This window comes from Heliangelus exortis, chromosome 18 (assembly GCF_036169615.1).
Source record: "Heliangelus exortis chromosome 18, bHelExo1.hap1, whole genome shotgun sequence".
In the NCBI taxonomy this organism is placed as follows: domain Eukaryota; kingdom Metazoa; phylum Chordata; class Aves; order Apodiformes; family Trochilidae; genus Heliangelus; species Heliangelus exortis.
This window is the reverse complement of record NC_092439.1, coordinates 2,268,701-2,286,885: the sequence shown is the minus strand read 5'-3', so window position 1 is coordinate 2,286,885 and position 18,185 is coordinate 2,268,701. Positions and strand designations below refer to the sequence as shown.

The following is an 18,185-nucleotide window of genomic DNA, read 5'->3' as shown; positions in this document are numbered from 1 at the left end:
TGAAGAAAAAAATACATATTTCAATGTTATCAGCTTAGCATTTCTGAAATAAAATTAAAAAAAGGAATCCTGAAAAATCTCTGTATCATCATAGGCAGAACTTACACATGGGAATAGTTCTCCTGATATTTAACAGGAGTGGTTCTGTGAAGGAGGTTCAGAGGATTGTCTCTTTTTTTGACTGAAACTCATTCACACATTACCCTGAACAGTTTGCTACCCTGTGGTCAGAGCAGAAAGATCTATGGCACAAAAAAATGGGGCTTACATAGTTATAATTTACTGTCACCTAATCCTATCATGTAGAATTGAAGGAATGGAGCACATTGGTTGGACCAGGAGACTGTACTGAATGAGGCTTTAATACTGGCTTTTCCCAGGACCATTTTAACCCCTGCATTACAACCCTTCAGTGAGAAGAAATTTGCAAACACTGAGCACTCATGAAACAGAACATGACAAAACAATTCAAGTGGTCATTTAATCTACATATGGCTGTAATATGGACACCAGAGACTGAACCTCTGAAATGAACTGCTAGAAAATCTAGGGCTTGAAACCTTCTCTGAACCCTTTTTCTTTTTCCTTCGATTTGTGTTATAGTGGAGTGAGTCTATTAACTGCAGATTATTAGTGGTTGATGTCCCACCATACAAGCAATACCAAAATTAATTAAATACTAGTTCCATGCCCCAGTTTCCTGCTATACAGCACGATCTGGCTCTGTTCCATGTTTGCCCAGTGCCACAATAGTTCTGCCCAATTTATCCCCCGCAGCTGCTCAGCCTCTGCAAGAGCAATGGAGAGGGGGGAAATTCCAGTGTCTGTGTGTGACTGCTTCACACATGCACACCCTCTCTTCCCTTACTGCTTTCTCAGGAGACAGACAAAATCTGTGCACTCTGAAGTTTGTATCAAAATGTTAGATCTAAAAATACCTCAAGTGAAGGAACTCCTTTATTCACTGGCTGTGGGTATTCCCTAAGAAGTCGTTCTTCATCCAAAAACTTCCCATCTCTACCATTGCTTGCAGGCTGGAACAGGCCATAATTCAGGACATCTTTCAAACTCTGATTCAAACTGCACAAAATTCGTTGCTTTGCAACCCACACTGAAGCTTCTGGGTTAAATCTAATGCATTTCTGCAAAGATAAATTATTTTGTAAATCTAATTAATGAAAAAAGTCTTTAAATAATATCTTACATTCTAAAATTTACACATGCCATAAGTATATACATATATACAGAATAAATCTACAAATTCCATGACAAAATATACATCAACACAATTACATTTCACACATGTTCTTCTATAATGACTAATGAACAAATACTGTGAAAACAGAGAATATTTCAAGTCCTTCCACAACATCAGAGACAGAACACCTGTATGAAAAACCTGCCTGAAAAGCCAAGTGAAAGGGATGCTACAAGATGTTTAACCATCTACTTGATTCTAGGTTGTTCTGACAACCAGATCCTCAACAATTTCATTTAAAAAATGGTATTCAGGCAAAAATTCCAATTCATTTTAAGCCACATGTGTCTTAGGTTAAATTTATGGGAGAAACTACAGACCTGAAAAATTGGAAAATCCTTTCAAATTTTCTGCTTCTTACCAAGCTGGAATTTGAGAAATTTAGGACCACCACAGTTATCACCTCTGTCATGCAGATAACTTGTTACCTACTGTCACACTTTCTACCCTGAGAAAACAGTTGAATCACAGCAGAATCTACACACAGATTGATTAATTATGAAATAAGAATTCATTAGATGGACATGGTGTGGTACATGGGCAGAAGAAAATGAGATGGAGATGGTTTTAACCGAGTTAAGAAACTGGACAATATTTTCTAATCTTCAAAGGCTTATAATAAATAAAATCAATTTTTTAAAAATTAAAGTCATAAAAATAGGGATAGTTTAGTGACAAAGAACTACACAAACACATATAAAACTTCAAGATATTTTTCACTGACAGATATGGAATCTGTTCTTTCCACCCTTTTTTTGCATCCCAAGACCAGGTAAGCTGTGACAGTCTGCCTTGAAGGCTAGCTACATACACTGTAAAAATTAGACCAGTTCTTTCAAATAAGAACCAAAAAAGAAGCCCTGAGTGGCCCCAAAACATCTTCAAAACCACACTAGGCCACTCAAAATCCAAGCCTAGGAACCTGACAGCAGAGCAGCATTGGTTGCTGAAATGTGAGCCCTGTATTTTAGATATTAAAGCTCTTTGGATCATGACAGAGAGGATCAATTCTAATCTTTAATTCCTGGTAAGAGTAGGTCACTATGTGCAACAGAAGGACTAGCAGAGGAAAATATAGCTCACCTGCTTTACCTACAAAGAAGATGTTAATTCAATGGCAATAATGTTCATGACACAGAAACTATGAGGAATAACATTTATCCATTCAAAAGCTATCAACCAACACATCTTTTTCATCAGACTCTCAGAGTTGTCACTCACAGAACTGCACTGCAACAGAGGAACCATGATGGATGGTTTGTACAGCTGCCTCCAAAATGTGCTAGTCAGAATATCAAAATACATGTTATTCCTTTCAATAGAAGACGTTGATATTAAAGATGTGACAGCCAAAAAGTGGAAAATGCAAATGAGAGTTGGGTATCATGAAAAGAACAGAGAAAGCCACTCATTCTGATTTGTGTTTGGAGTTCAATTTAATAATTGGTGTTACTGTTTTCCTGCACCAAAAAGCATGAAAGGTCAAAAAAAGGTCTGGCCACACCATCAGCTGGCAGGTCAGATCACCTATCCAAACCCAGGGTATAATAACAGTTGTCAGCATGACCCACAATGTTTCCATTGTCAAACTGAAGATAAAAAGAAGGAAGTTCAACAAAAACCAGCAATCAGCAAAGAACAGTCAGTCACAAAACAGGACACAGAAGAATACTTCTGAAAAGTTCCAAAGGAAAACCTGGGATAGATCTGAGGCAGTGGAGGGCAGCATAGACTGGAAACCAGTAACATAAGTATAGGATAAAACTGAAGAGCAAACCAACCAGCACGTGTTGAAAATGAAATTATTAAAACATTCTTTACAATTGTCTGACAGATCTGCTCTTGAATTTTAGGAAAAAGAGCAACGCTAAGCACGAAACATTGGACATAACTCTCAGAATATCACGTAAAAGAGATTTTCTTGACTACTGGGGAAGAACCACACTCCTTCCAGTCATAATCAGAGTCACTTGCAGTATGTTCCCACGTGGGCTGATAAAGGAAGTGGATGCAAGAAGACTTATCCTAGATTCAGACCAAAAAGTTCCAGGCAGAGATCGGAGGAAACCACAGAGGAAACCACAGAAGGGTTATTTCATCCTTTTTTCCACATCCAAAACATATCCAATGCCATGCACGGACACAAGTTGCCCTGAGGCACAAGGTGGGCAGTTGCCCTGGGCAGCAAACTGCTGGGGGCTGCCAACTTTGCTTACCAAGGAGGAAAGATGAAAATCTGTCACCTGTGAGTGCCACTGACAGCATGACACTGAACTCCCCTGCCCTTGCATTAAGGGCAAACACAACTGCATATTGCCTAAACCCTGCACCACTACTGCAAAGAGAGGAGGAACCAGTCAATAATTCCCACTTCCATTTCAACAGCAAGGAGTCAGGGTCATCCTCAAGCCAGAGCCCTCTGGGCTGGATGCACAGCAAATAAGCTTTAGCTCAGAAGAAATGACACGAGTTCAGCCTCCATAAAGCATCTACTAAAGCTGAGCCTCCCAGCTTATTCCATCAGGAAATTAAATGCCAGATAATATGGCTTTTTTACTCATTCTCCTATGGACCTATATTTGTGAATTTGGAGGGATTTCTATGCTCAGTAATTTCACTGAGCTCAGGAAATCTATCAGTCGCTCACTGAAACATTCTACACCTTCCTGTGCAAAGGATGACACTTAACTTGAATATGGGTGATGCACAAAAGCAGTAGGAAAATTACTCTTTCTACAAAGTATTGTTTCAATACGTTGGATTATCATCTGAACTGAAAAGCAGACAATAAAAGAACTGATAAAAGAACAGAAAAGTAAGTCTTCAAAAGAGCTTTGTGTGACCTTGTCAAAGTTTACATTACCTTTAAAAGTTTCAAATGAGAATAAAAGAGCAACAAGACAAATTTCCTACAATGGGTGGTAATTAAAATAGTTTCATATAGGAGCACAACTTTCTTCTGATGCTTGGTACTTATCTCATACATGCAATGAAATAAAGGCAACTTACACTACTGTTACTGGAGATAATCAAATTTATATTCCTAGTCATTTTAGCTTGGGGCTTAAAGCTTCCCACTGGGTTGAGTTTTACCTAAAACCCTAAACATTCCTTCTTTTAAACGTGATCGTACTTTCTAAAAAATAAGAATAAATAAGAATAAGAATAAAAACAAAACTAAATTATGTCATTCCATGCTCCTTTGATTAAACAGCCTAATTTTAAACACCTCTTCAATTAATTATAATTACAGAACAAATGGGGTTGTATTTAGGATTTGTCTTGCTGCTGTAACACAGCTCATGACCTATGACCTTCTCCAGATTTTGCTAAACTACATTTAAGCTCTCAATCTTTCTGCTTGCAAACCTGAATTCAGATTTTCAGTCTCTTCTGTACAAGAGCTTGCAGGCTAATAAATTAAATCAGAAATAGATCATCTGCTATAAGGCTGTTTAAAAGAATTGAGTTACTTTTCATTAAGAGTTTATTGACAAGGAAAAAAAAGGAAAAAGCAAAGCAATAAAAACGAGCGAATGGAACACAAAACTGAAAATACTTTTTGATTTATTTCATTTCCTGAACAAAATGAATTTTTTCAAACCTACTTGTTTCAACAGTGTCAATAAATAAGTTATTATTGGTCTAAAGAATAGAGTAATGAAATAAGAGGGGTTTAGGAAGCTAACAGCTCTCTGGTTTGAACAGCAGACTAAACCTAGCAAGTAAAGCTTATCTTTCCATTTTACTGGATCTTTCATAGAGCACTGAACCAAGTCAAAGACACAGCAAGCTGACATCTCCTAACCATGTCAGACCTGGTCTTGACAGAGGGCTTCACTCCAGGCAAAATCCTTTCATATTTAAGATGTACAGCACTGGATTCCAGTATTTTAATCAATGCTGCAATGAGAAACCCAAGGTGATGATGGCTTCAGCCAAGATTTTAATAAAATCCCATCTGGGGCTCAAAGCAGCCACAGTCCTGCTCTGCCCCCTGAAGCTCTCCTCTCCAGCTCTGGCCCCACAGCAGTTCCTCTTCACAGAGGTTCATCACACACCATACAAACTAATGGAGTGATGATTTAACTTCAGTAGCAGTCCTCAAATGCATGTAAGTGCCAGAATTTCAGAGATAATGCTCCCTACTCCTACACAGATTTCTCTCTCCAGCACTGTGTAGAGGAGGCTTTAAAAAAAGAACTCTACAACCACACCTGAGGCCACACTGTCAAAGCAGCTCTTCCCTGTCAGCCTGTACACAGGTCATCTCTATCATTCTAAAAATGAACTTAATTAAAAAGAAAGGAATAATTTCATCTGAGATAGATCTTCAATGGCAGCACAGTATGATGTAGATCTTAAACGTCAGCACAGAGTGATGTATGTAGCACACATCCATAAAAAGAATGTGTTTTTATAATAAATTTTGAAAGAAGAAAGTCTGATGCCTACTATCAATTGAAAATTGACAGCAGCATTCAAGGAGGCCCAGGGTAATTTAGATAATTAACCAGAAACTTGGACAAGTTGTGATTCTAGATAGAATCAGCAAGTAATTCCCAAGACCTTCTTTGGGATAAATCTGCTATTCCAATCACAGCACATATGCAGAACAACAATTGCTTATATTACAAAGTTACAACAGCAAATTTTCCAGCCTTAGGATCCTAACATTCCAGACATTTACTTTTTCACATCCAACCATAAAGGAAAAAAAAACCTTGTAACAAAGAGTGAGGAGTCTTTGTTAGGTAGATTTCTAATATGTAAAAAAACTATATATAAAACCCCCACACTTTTATTCTCATTTATTGAAGTAATCAGACATTTTTTAACAAATTAAAAAGTCTGTTCAACTCTTCCTGTAAGATGTGAGAGATTAAATCTTTTGTTGAAAAGACTTAAAGAAGAATAGACTTAAGCTTCTTTAATTAGAAAACTGAAGAATAGACTTAGGCATATGAGATATAGCCATAGGTTCATTTAATCCTCTCTGACATGTTTCCAGTGTAAGTGGTGAGTAAGTGGGAGAGAATAAAGTAGTGATATTTAAAACTATGCAACAGGATGATGCCATGCTTTATTCTTCCTCCAAAATGAGTCTGTCCATTTCTGGGGGTGGAAGTCCAAGAAACACCACCATATAGTAAAGGTAGAACAGCAAAGGACCAAGGAAAAATTTATTTGTCCTTCTCTTTCCTTACTTTTAGTCTCTAAAAGCCACCAGCTATCTAACAAGGATATCTTTTAATAAGAGGATAACAGAGAAAGGCAGAAAAAAGGCAGCGAAAACCTCCTACTATACCACAGTCTACTGTCAATCACAAACTATCTCATGGTGGAGAAACTAGAGAAGACAACAGGGTTATACATTTTCATGTTTTTTATAGAGACAGCATGTGATTTGGGGGTTCAACCCTCGTCTTCTGATGAGATTTTAGATACCCAATTCTTTTCTTCTACCTCTGAATGCAGATCACACAGATATTTTGCTTTATGATCACAGCTTTCATCAAGCTAACATACTAAATACACTCTCTTGGCACCTTCAGCTTAGGCAATCAATCAGACATCACTGGCATAAGAAATGTAGACATTAAAGAAAAAGAGAACATAAATTTTGCCTGTAATTTATTTAAAAATTGTAAGAAAACAGAACAAAGCTACTTCAGACTGAAGCCAGCAAAGCTAACAGCTTAACATTAATTTTTATGTGGCAATGCAATATCCCTTACCGTTTGCTGCAGATCAGGTATTATAATTCGAATCACTAAGGTGTTGCTTTGACTTTCTTCCATTCTGCTGCTTGGCTTTTCTGCAGTTGCTCTGATTGTGTCATAAATAGTTTCTTCTTTGGAGCTGTCTGATTCAGATTCAACAGAATAGTCAGAAAAGCTTTGTGCCATTTCATCTTCACTGGAAGTTGGGCTACGAGGCATGTTCAAGGTTTTTTTATCCTGCCAATATAAAGGAGAAAGAGGGAAAAAAAAAAAATTAGGTGTAGTTGAAGTCTTAAATATGAACCAGCTACAAGTTTTGTTTTCCTGGAAGTAACATGCAGTTAACAACGAAGTTGAACGTTTTATCCTCCTTTTATTTCCTCCTGTAATTTATGTGAGTAGCCAGAGTGTAATGGAAATAAATCTGGCCACCAAATTGCTGCAGAAGATAAAGAATGACAGAAGAAGAAAGAGCAATAAAAGAGATGATGACCTTTCTTCCCAGGCACACCCAATCAGACCCTCCCAAAGGATGCAGAAAAAGCCAGCAAATTACCAGCTTCTCTGCTAAATAGCACTGTTGTAAGCTGTACTTAGAACTAGATCTGGCTTTGAAGCCTGCTTTTCCAAATGCAAAAATACATTTAAAGGAATATAGGTGCTAAACTATCATCCTGTACATCCAGAAACTATACACATAAGGCTTCAATAAAGGACAGTATTTTCAAGTGGCAGAAACAACCAAAAAATGAAATACTACAGGGAGCCTGACAGATGCAGATGCTGCTTTGTGGTTTGTGGCTCATAGAACACATTTCATAAAAACACTACCAAATTCTTTCTATTGCACATCCTCAAATGCAGACCTGAAAAAAAAAAGTCATCTGTTGTATAGACTGGGCTAAAAAGAAAGTAATCCAAAGTAAGGTCACTTGTATTCAGACACCTCACAGCAAGAACATTTTTCTTCTGGGTTTTTCCAACTACAGCAGCAAAGCACCTTTTTTTGATTCATCAATTTAAAGCTTTTCCAGGAAATGAAACTCATTGTTCTATGAGAAAATGTGGAAACAATTTATTCTAGGAAAAAAATTGAAAATACCACAATAAAGGTTGAAGTGCTTGATAACCATATATTTTCCAGAGTCCAGAAAGACACTAACATTACTTTTTATGTTTTCCATGAGAAACCTCCCAACACAACATCTCTGTTCTTAATTAATAATCAAAAAAAACCTTCAATTAAAACCAAAAAACCTCAACCCAACTAATTCCACTGTCAGCCCACATTAAAAAAAAAGGCATTAAAAGCACAGAAGGGTGGACTGATTTTACCAAGGTCACTCATACACCAAGTGACTGAGATATCCAAATATGTCTTCTAGGATGGTCTCACAGTCAGATCCTTCAAAGCAAATACAGTCAAACAACAGCAGGGACTAATAGAACATCTTTTACCACTGTGTTTCATGACTTAGTTTGAACCTACCAAATATCACCACAATATTACTCATTCCTTTGCACCATCCAGTCATTGATAGCACTGATTACAAAGCAAGCATAAAAGGTTACAGCTCTACTTTAGCATTTGAAGGTGACCCTGTGCTGGAGCCAGCACTTACACCAGAGGACAGGTAGGCCTAAAGCTTGAGGTGGTCAAGGGCAACCATTTCCAAAGCACATCACATACCCACATCATCAAGTCTTATTGTTATTTCTGATGAAGAAAATTCCAGTGTTATTACCCTCAGCTGTAATTACTAACGAAGACACAATCAGTGAGTTCAAAAAGGTGAAAGCATGCCAGTTCACAGCAGCTTATTGGAAGGCTTTCTTTATAAAAGAAAACTCTTGAGGGTGTATTTTTTTTTTTTAATGCTTCACTGAACTGTAGATTAATGCTGCTTTCCACAGCACCTTAAGTCAATGAAAAATATAAACATTTCAATGGTTTCCTTATTTATCCACCAACATGAAATCACATGAAGCCAAATTGCAGTAGGGAGATACATACAGTATTTAAGAGTGTAAGAGGTATAAGGCCAGTGAGTGAGAGGATAAAAGACATTAAGACCATTGCATGGTTTGTCTCTCCTCAAAGCTATTTGAAAGCACAATATATCCCAGGGCAATGGATTCAGCTCCTCTGACAGAGAACAGTAAACTGCAATTATACAGTATACAAATAATGAGTTGAATTAGAGGGGGGAAATAATTACCAAAGTTTTAGCAAGTGGATTTTCATACAAAAACTGCCCAGAAATATCTCGTTATGAAATAGCAAAGGGAAATTAATAGCTGAAGATCCAACTCCCAGATATCAGGTTCTTTAAATTTAATAAATAGTAAAATAAAGAACTCCTTGGAGATGCATTAACAAGGCACATGTCACCTAATTTTCTGGGATACAGGTTAAAAAAAATAATGCATGAGTAACCATGGAAAGAGTAACGAAAGACTGTGCCTAGAGGCAAGAACAGAACCTAAACCTCATCAGTGCTATGGAGAAGCTGCTCATTTCAATGCCTTTTCTAAACAAGATTCTAACCACCTCTAATTAAATCAGGTCCCACTGTAGGGCAGATCCTGCCAGGGAGCAGAGGTCAAGCATCTTTCCCTGCATCTACAGACACCTTAAAGGTAATCTCATTGGTTGTCTCTTAAGTTGTGAGGAAATGGAAGATACCCCACTTGGTAACCAGAGGTGCTGTCTGTTACAGCTCCTCAAGGGAAGTTGTTTTCTTTTAGGAACAGCTTCAGTTTTGTTGAAATAACATTCCACTTTTCCACAACCAAAAACTATTACCTCAGGAAAAGTAAGGCAGTTTTGCCTGGCTTACTTAGGCTTGTACAGCAGAAGAAAATCGATCATCCCAAGTTCCCAGCTCCCAGTTTGACAATTCATTGGTTCAAAAGGATGGTAGAGAGCTACAATATAGATCAGGTTGTGCTGATCTGATTGTCTTGGATGTCTTCTTTCACTTTGTTAAAACCACAACAGATCTTTGCTTCCTATAGTTAAGCTGATTTTATTTTATAGCAATACATCAGTGGATGATTTTGGTATAGAGAGGTGCTGAGTAAAGAAAAGTTTCTCCATAAATGAATGAAAACAGATTTTCAATCATCCTGAAAGTCAACTCACAATGTAAACTACCACCACCACAGCCTTTGCTCCACCTCAAGTCCTCTGTATTCCCAAATCCTCTATCTTGAGCTCCCTGTGTGTCCCAGCCCCAGGAGATCTCCTTGAACATCCCCTAACCACTGGCTGAACAAAGCCAGCACAAGCTCCAGCTGGTTAAACATCACTTCTGACACAGGAAGGCTATAAAAACAGCTGGAAGGTGCAAGAATAAAACAATGGCTATATGCTTACCTCTATTATTGTACTTTTCCCTCAGCACCTTGCCCTTTAGCTCTGTGGGAGCACTGGGATGTTTACTCTGCTTCTACAGCTATTGCCAGGTTACATTTCTCAGGCCAACAGGCCAGATGAAAGAAGTGGAGCTCAGATTGCTGCCTTCCCCTCACGTATGTTATTTTTAGATACTTTTTTTTTTTTTTCTATCTAGCCAGCAACTTAGAAAATCTGCAGGAATTTTTTATCCTGCTGTTGTTAACATCCCCCCATTAAGAAGAGTTTAAAACAGCTTATGAATAAATAGAAAATAAACATGAGCAAGTAGCATGACCATCTAACTGCCTTTTTCTTTGGAAAAAAAAAAAAGGAGGGGGAAAAAAAAGACTAAGAGTGTATTATAAAAGACTGGAATTAAAACAGTGCATGAGTTATCAAAAGGCAAGAAATTCAACTCCCAGAGCTTGCTTCCTGTGTCTCTGAATGGTGCTCCAGTCAGTGCAAACTTGACATGGCAGGGAAAAAAACAAGAGCAGGGACAAATTGATGCATTTTTCCGGAGCTTTACGGTTGTTAAACATCGTATGAAAATAACATTAAATATATATATGTTATTTTTAACTATGTTAAATATTATAAGTTGATGTTTAAAACATCACTGATAGAGACACACATTGGAGAGGGTATCTGCAGTAAATATAGATGCATTATAAGATACACAATGCATTTGCCTACAACAAAACTATGGTTTAAAATTTTCAACTTAATTGCACCTATGTACAGTTTTCTGGACCCTGCAAATTAACAAACCCTCCTATCCAGTTTCATATGGGTAGATAATGAAATACAGTGACATATACACACACAAAAACCTATTTTACAAGATCTGTCCCACATGAAGTCCCCTCCTTATTGTATCCTATGCCAGGATGTCCAGTTTGCCTGGAGCAAACCTAAAGGTCAATATACATCTGACAGCCACCAAAAGCACAGAGCCATGTGCACAGAGAGATCCTGCTCCCCTGCAGAACTTCTCCAGCTCTCACCCTGCAGGAGTTTCTCCAGGGGGAGGCAGAACACTGCTGCAGCTGCAAACAAAGGGTCCCTATGGAGCTCTGCAGTGCACAAGAATAACATATGGTGAGACAGAAGGAAATGCACCCCTAACACCAAGACTAATCCTAATAAAAGGGAAATCTTGATAAAGGACATTAAAGGATGCCATCCTTCCTTCCCTGACCTTTGAATTTTGCTTTTGTTCCTGTGTTAGCTGGGGTCTCACATGAGTGACCACTTTGGACTGATCTCAATAGTTATTCATTCCTCTCTCTCTAAAATACACCTGAGGCCCATGCATCAAATGTCTTGTCCAAGGCCAACAAGGCTGAATCTCAAAGCAAGGTTTCAAACTCCAGAGTCCCTGGCTCCTGCTCATGATAAGAACAATCTATTTTTATATAAACATTCATTTGCACAATAGCAGTCCTGTTGCCTGCAGGGAGAAGTCCTCTAGGCTGCTATTGTCAGGTGAGTTAAAAATGTACCTGTGGGAATATCTCAGGTACAGAGTCAGCATTGTTATGGCTTTGGTAATGCCATGAAAAAAATCTGTGAGAAAACTTTGCTGTTAGCATAACAGCAACTGCTAGGAGGAGGTATTTAATAATTAACTATGAAGTAAAACAATTCAGGAAAGGAATTTCCACCTGTGTCAAACCTACCAGAGCTCCTAACACTTGGATTCTTCAGCTTTATTCAGGATTACATCAGCTCAAAAGCAAGCTTGTCAAGTTATAACATTAAAATACTTGAGAAGATCAAGCCTTGCCTTTTCTAATTATATTAACATTAAAAAAAAAACACAGACCTTTCAAACTGAAGATGGGGGGTGCAACCCCAATGAACCATGAATTTCACACCTCTCCACAGCTCTGCAGAAAAGGCTGCTTAGAAGAAAATCTGAATTGAAGACCGACTCCAATGGGCAATTTGCAATTTGATGGGTTCAATCTCCACTCTCCACTCTTACTTTAAAGCTGCCCAGGACTGGCATTGCCTCCTGAAGAAGTCCCATCCTCCCTTCCTTCCCAAACCATTCCACTCTTGCCCCCAGACTGCTTTAATCTCTGTATTAAAATGAACAGCAAAGCAGAATAAAGCACTGAGCCAGGTTAAACACCATTTTTGTGCGGGTTTTTTTTTTTTTTTTCCTCTTTGGGAGGTTAGTTTCAGCATCCATCACATCTCTGAACTGGATCACTATGCAAATGTTTGCATAAGCAGCAGAAGAAAGATGGCAGAGAGCCAGCAGCAAACAGCCAGGGCATGAAAAGGGCAGAACCACTTTTTCCAAAGGCAATATTACTGCTTGCCAGTCTGAAGTGAATCTGAAACACTACTGCCTAAGTGACAGGAAAGAAAGCTACATAAATGTGGCAATTTGATTAACTCTGATGAAAATCTCTATTATTAGCACCAAAATAGCCTAATTCCAACAGGGCAGCAGCTTACTGAAACCCACTGACAAAAAACTCACCCAGACAACTGCAAAACCTAAAAGAATGTATCTACAAGAAGTAAAACAGAACATGCACAAGGAGTGATAACCCAGCACACAGCAATAACTCAGGGAAAAGGAGGCACTTGGACCTCCTGCTCTTCTCCCAGCCCCATCAGAGGAGGAGGCACCTCTGGCATTGATGCAACAACAACAACAAAAAAAAAAAATCACTTGCCTGTTATTTAAAAAGCCCTTGCATGGTAATTACCTAAACACACTTTTAATCATACAATATTTTGCTATTCACATTCCTCATAATTCTGGTTTTATAATCTACACCATTAGTTCACTTAAATTAACTTTGGCTGCACTGCTTGGTAATGCATTTTTGATCTCTATTAAATAACTGCAACAACCAACTTAATATTCTACAAAATGTGTGGTGAGGTATTGATGTAGCAAAATGCCAAGCAAAATTCCTCCTTTACTTTCCTCTGAAGCTGTTCTCTCTCAGCATTGTATATCTCTGACTTCAAAACTTATTGATTTTAAATCAGCATTGAAAAATCAGTGGTTATATCCATTTGTTCTCACTGGCACCACCAGAAACAACTACTTCTTGCCCTATTTACAGGCAGATTTATGCAGTCCTTCATTTCTTTGCTAGGTGATCTGCACAGCTGACAAATTGTTTTGCAAAAGATTTGCTCAAGGGTGACACTTTTCTCCATTTTTTTTTTTAAGGAAAAAAAAAATAAATTGAGTGAATTAACTGTTGAACCCAGTTCTTATTTCTGAGGCAGCTTGTTATCCCTCATTCATGTATATTTTCACAGCACAAGCTTACCAAGAGGCTAAGCCCCATTAACTTCTGGTATTTAAAGTCTTAAATACCAACATCATATGATTAAAGTGGGTCTTAAGATCAGACTGTAAGAATGTAATTTTTAATTTCTTTTTTTTTTAAACAGAAGTACTTCACCATTAGCACTCCTGCACACATACAAATTTACACATGCAGCCTGTTTCTGTGAATATAGGGTAATTTGCTAAAAGTTTCTTCAGTTTCCCAAAAGCTTGTGATGCTAAAATTCTCCTTTGTCCTGTGTCTGTTCTATTTAGAATTTATTTTCCTTGTGAACTATTCAGTGAGTCACAGCATCTTTACAGAAAGGCTGAAGTTCAAGCAGGCAGATGCAAAGAGATTTTGGGGACGGATAGATACAAACAATGCAAGAGACAAGCAGCTTATGGTACTGAATGATCAAGGATCAAAAGACAGGCAGAGAAGGAGGTAGAAAAAAAAGGAAAAAAAGAACAAAACAAAACAAAAACCCAAACATTTGAAGCAGGAGTTCAACATGAGAAAACAACACACTAGAATAAAGAGGGGCTGGTTGTAAAGATTTAGCAGAGATCAGTCAGGCTGGTTAAAATGGTTAAATTTTTTTTTTTTTTTTTTTACATTCAAATCCATTACTAGGGAAAACATAGCAAGTATTTTTAAGTGGTAACCACGGTGAAGTTTACAGTAAAGGCCAATTCCCACCGGCAATATAGTATCTTAAGTGCCTCTTTAAAGCACCTGCAAAGTTGCCAGTACAATTCTTTCTGACCTTTATTTAAAGGTCATTTTTCCAGACAAGGAATTATGGCCAGCCCCATGAGCCCCTAGGCAGGTAGCTTCTAGGCTCTGCTCATTTCTATACTTGTTTTTAGTATGGTGTCTAGTTTGTACATTTATTAGAACTTCCATTTTCAACACTACTCTTAAGGCATTCTTTAAAACTTGCTTGCAATGGATATATACTATAGCTACCTAGGACAAAATGAAATACACTTTGAAATATCAAATAAGAGACTGAATCCCAAAACAATAGTAGGTACTTGCTTGTAAAAACAACTTTCAAATTAAAAATTGATTTGTTCAGGATGTATTAGTCCAGATTTCTAAACACTTGAAACAGAATTAAAGAGACTAAATAATAGCTAATTCAAATAGTTACAATAGTTCCTACAATAAAACTTTTTATGAAAATCTACCAAGTGTATTATTTCAGATACCCAAATTCAGCAACCCAAATCTGAGATGTGCCTTCTAAATACACCTTTTCTAAGCAAGTAGAGTTGGATCTGTCCCATGAACCTGCTGAACCTGCGAGGACAAAAAATACACAGAGTAACCTTCTGAGATCCTTTTCAAGCAATTTCACATCTTGCATGGAAAATCAGCCACATATGTAAAGCCCACTGCAGTCAGCAGAATTACTTCAGGAATAGCTCCAACAAGACTTGACCCCCTGGGTGTTGCATTCATGAGCATAACAGCAGCCAGGGCAAGTTATGAAAAGCCAACACGAAACACTGAAAAGTTTATCCAGTTCTGGATCCAGTTAGTTCTTTATATGGCAGCTTTTCAGTTATCAAACCAGGAAAATACACTACAGATTCAGATTCACTGTCCCCAGTCCAAAGTACCACTTATACATGTTTCCCTGGGACCATTCAATACCACATTATGAGTAACTAGTTATGAATTATTGTAAGTAATGCAGAAATATTCCACCACTTTGACTTTAAAGTCATTATCTACTGACAAAAGATGGATATAATTAACATTTTGGTTTCCGCAGACATTTTCCTTCCAAAACAGAAGCATGTAGGGAAAGCAATTTTATCTTCAGCTTTTCTGTTTCCAGCCTCTGCTTGCCCTTGACTATGTAAATACCAAAAAGATTACAACATGTTGGAAGGGAAAGGACATGAGAATTTCAAAATATTTACAACATGAATTTGAAAAAAATTGTTGAACATATTTACCTCAGGTTCATCTCCCTGGTGAAAAAGCAGCTTACTTGCTCGTTAATTTACATCTGATGCTTATCAACCCTTTTCCTCTTTTTCCATAAGGAAAACATTTCAGTGATAATTCAAATACAAACATAACTATATATTAACAGACAAGCACTGTTGCTATCTTGTTATGTAGATTAGGTCAGGTCTTGAGAGTAGATAAAACAGATTCCCTCTTCTCTTTACACATGGGTTAGCATTTAGAGTTTGCTATAAAGTTTAACCTGAATTCTATTCAGATGCAATCCTGGTTGGGACTACTCTGTTATTTTAATTTATTTGCTGTGTTTCCAAAAACAGCCTCACTATTTCCATCATTTTAATCAAAGAAATAACATGCCAGTTAAAAAGCAAAGCTTCAAGTAGATGCTTTATTTTTCTTACAAAACGATGAGTTATCTTTGCCCAAGAGCTGGTTCAAAAAAATTCAAATACACTTTCTTGTTGTGTATTGGTGTTGTTGGTGTTGGTGTTTTTTTGTTTGTTTCATTTCGACAAATTCATTTTTATTTCAACTCAGCAGGAAACATCCCTTGAAGTCTGTAGAGGACACCAGTGTGAGATCTTTACCCTACACCACTCCAATATTCAGCTCTAGGGAGGGCACCAAACTACGGGAGTTTTATTCCACAGTTTAAAGAAACCAAGTTTTGAAATCCAGAAATCCTCCACAAGATAGATTTTTTTTTTTCACTGTATAGATCTGCTTAACTGGAGCCATTGGCAAACTGTCAGCCACAGAGAGCAGCTGCATTGATCAGCTTCATCTGCTGCTCAATTTCACTTCAATTACTAAAATGAGGGTCCAGAAATCTTAGAGCAGGAGTGGTTGTACAAACATAGGTCAAGTTGTGACCATTACTTTTCACCATTACCAGTAAGTTTGTTGGCAATACAGGAGGCAATATATAGGTGAATAAATGTCTTGTTCAGTTGCTGCCTTTATTTCTGAACAGTCCTGCACCACTAAACCCATCTGCATAAAGAAGAAAGAAATGCAGAAGGAACTACCTGGCCTGTATATGCTTAATTTAATTTCTTAATCAATAGAGAAGCAATAAACAAATGGTGACCCAGAAAGGATGAGCACACTGTAGAAGAACTAGGGCAGGTGACCAGCCCTTGGTTTAGCCCAACTCCAGTGTAAGCAAAGCTCTGTGCCATGTCCTCACTACATCTCTGTTTGTCTGCAGCAAATACCCCTGCTTCCCAGGGACAGATGGTCTCCAGGCTCCTCTTACCCTAACTGCAGAAAAACTTCCCTGATTTGTTAAGAGGAAATTTTGAAGAAGGGACTGTGCTGATCTTATCTGCATCTTGCCTGATAATTTTCCAAGCCAAGGTAAGCATATCTTGGGCTTTAATTAATGCTTCAGCCTGTGCAGACAAGCCTGAGCTCATGGTGCAATTAAGGACATTCTTTAGCACCATGTATGTGAATGATGATGGTGATGGCAGACTGGGAAAAAAATACCTGCAGGCTCAGAAAGGTTAAGTGATCTGCCAGGATGACCCAGGCAGCACAGTGATTCTGCAGAGGAACTGAGAAATAAATTATTCTCTTGACCTTTGAGATTTTGATTCAACTCATTGTAAAGATAAGAAGCTCATTTTAGCAAATTATATCTAGCCAGAATTTAGGCAATCAAGACAACCTGCCTTGGTCTCTAGGGATAACAGACCTGTTCTCTGAAATTTGGTGCCATCCTCAAACTTGAGAAAAGCAAGCTCCATCACCTCCTCCAGATCAGAAATACAGATAAGGTGATTCTGCCTTCACACTGATGCATGTGACAAAGCCATGACCAAGCCATTTCCAAAAACTTGACCACAAAAAGCAGGGCAAGGCAAGGACTAAATTTAGAAATTACACTGGCAACCACACTGAATCTATGGAGAGCTTGGTCCTACTGAAGCCAACAGCAAAACATGACACTTGAATCTGTATTTTGTCTTTAAATAGAGCTGTAATGGTTTAGGATAAAACCAAAATATTAAACTAAAACTATTAATCTACCAACTAATATTAACCTACAACAGCTTAGTTCTGTAACCTCAAAGCTCCTAGAAAGTTAGCATATTAAAAACATACGTTTTGCCATAAAGACATGTATTTACACAATGTAAAATATACTCAAAGTTTTCTCAACCATACAAATGCATGTTGGATGTTAAGCCTACTGTCTGTCACATATCCCCTTCCTGTGCTATTCCAGGAGACATCACATTTACCATTATCATTGACTGAACCCCTAATTTTATCTCTGCCCAGCCCAATCTCTAGATGCAGGTAAATTTCAGCATCCCCAAAAGCTCTGGATTTGCTCATAACAGAGTGATTTCTTTAAAGAATGTAATTTCTACCTGTTTTAAATAGTTCATTAATTCAGTTGCAGGTAATGGAAATCCTAAAGTGATCCTGTTGGAGAACCAGAAATACTTTAAACGGATTTATTTCTAATTGACTAGATTTCATGTTGATTGTACTCC

The 18,185-nt window shown here is 37.8% G+C and overlaps 1 protein-coding gene across 3 annotated transcripts in view; it reads right to left on the bottom strand.

The window, feature by feature from the left end:
* SHANK2 (SH3 and multiple ankyrin repeat domains 2) overlaps positions 1-18,185 on the bottom strand; it is a 279,149-nt gene that overhangs the window by 235,568 nt on the left and 25,396 nt on the right. For all 3 annotated transcript variants that reach the window (XM_071762128.1, XM_071762127.1, XM_071762126.1), the window contains exons 4-5: positions 6,997-7,218; positions 939-1,142 (exon numbers count right to left, since the gene is read on the bottom strand). In XM_071762128.1, the coding sequence (XP_071618229.1) occupies positions 939-1,142; positions 6,997-7,200 (408 nt within the window). In that variant the 5' untranslated portion in view covers positions 7,201-7,218. The remainder of the gene's footprint in view (positions 1-938; positions 1,143-6,996; positions 7,219-18,185) is intronic.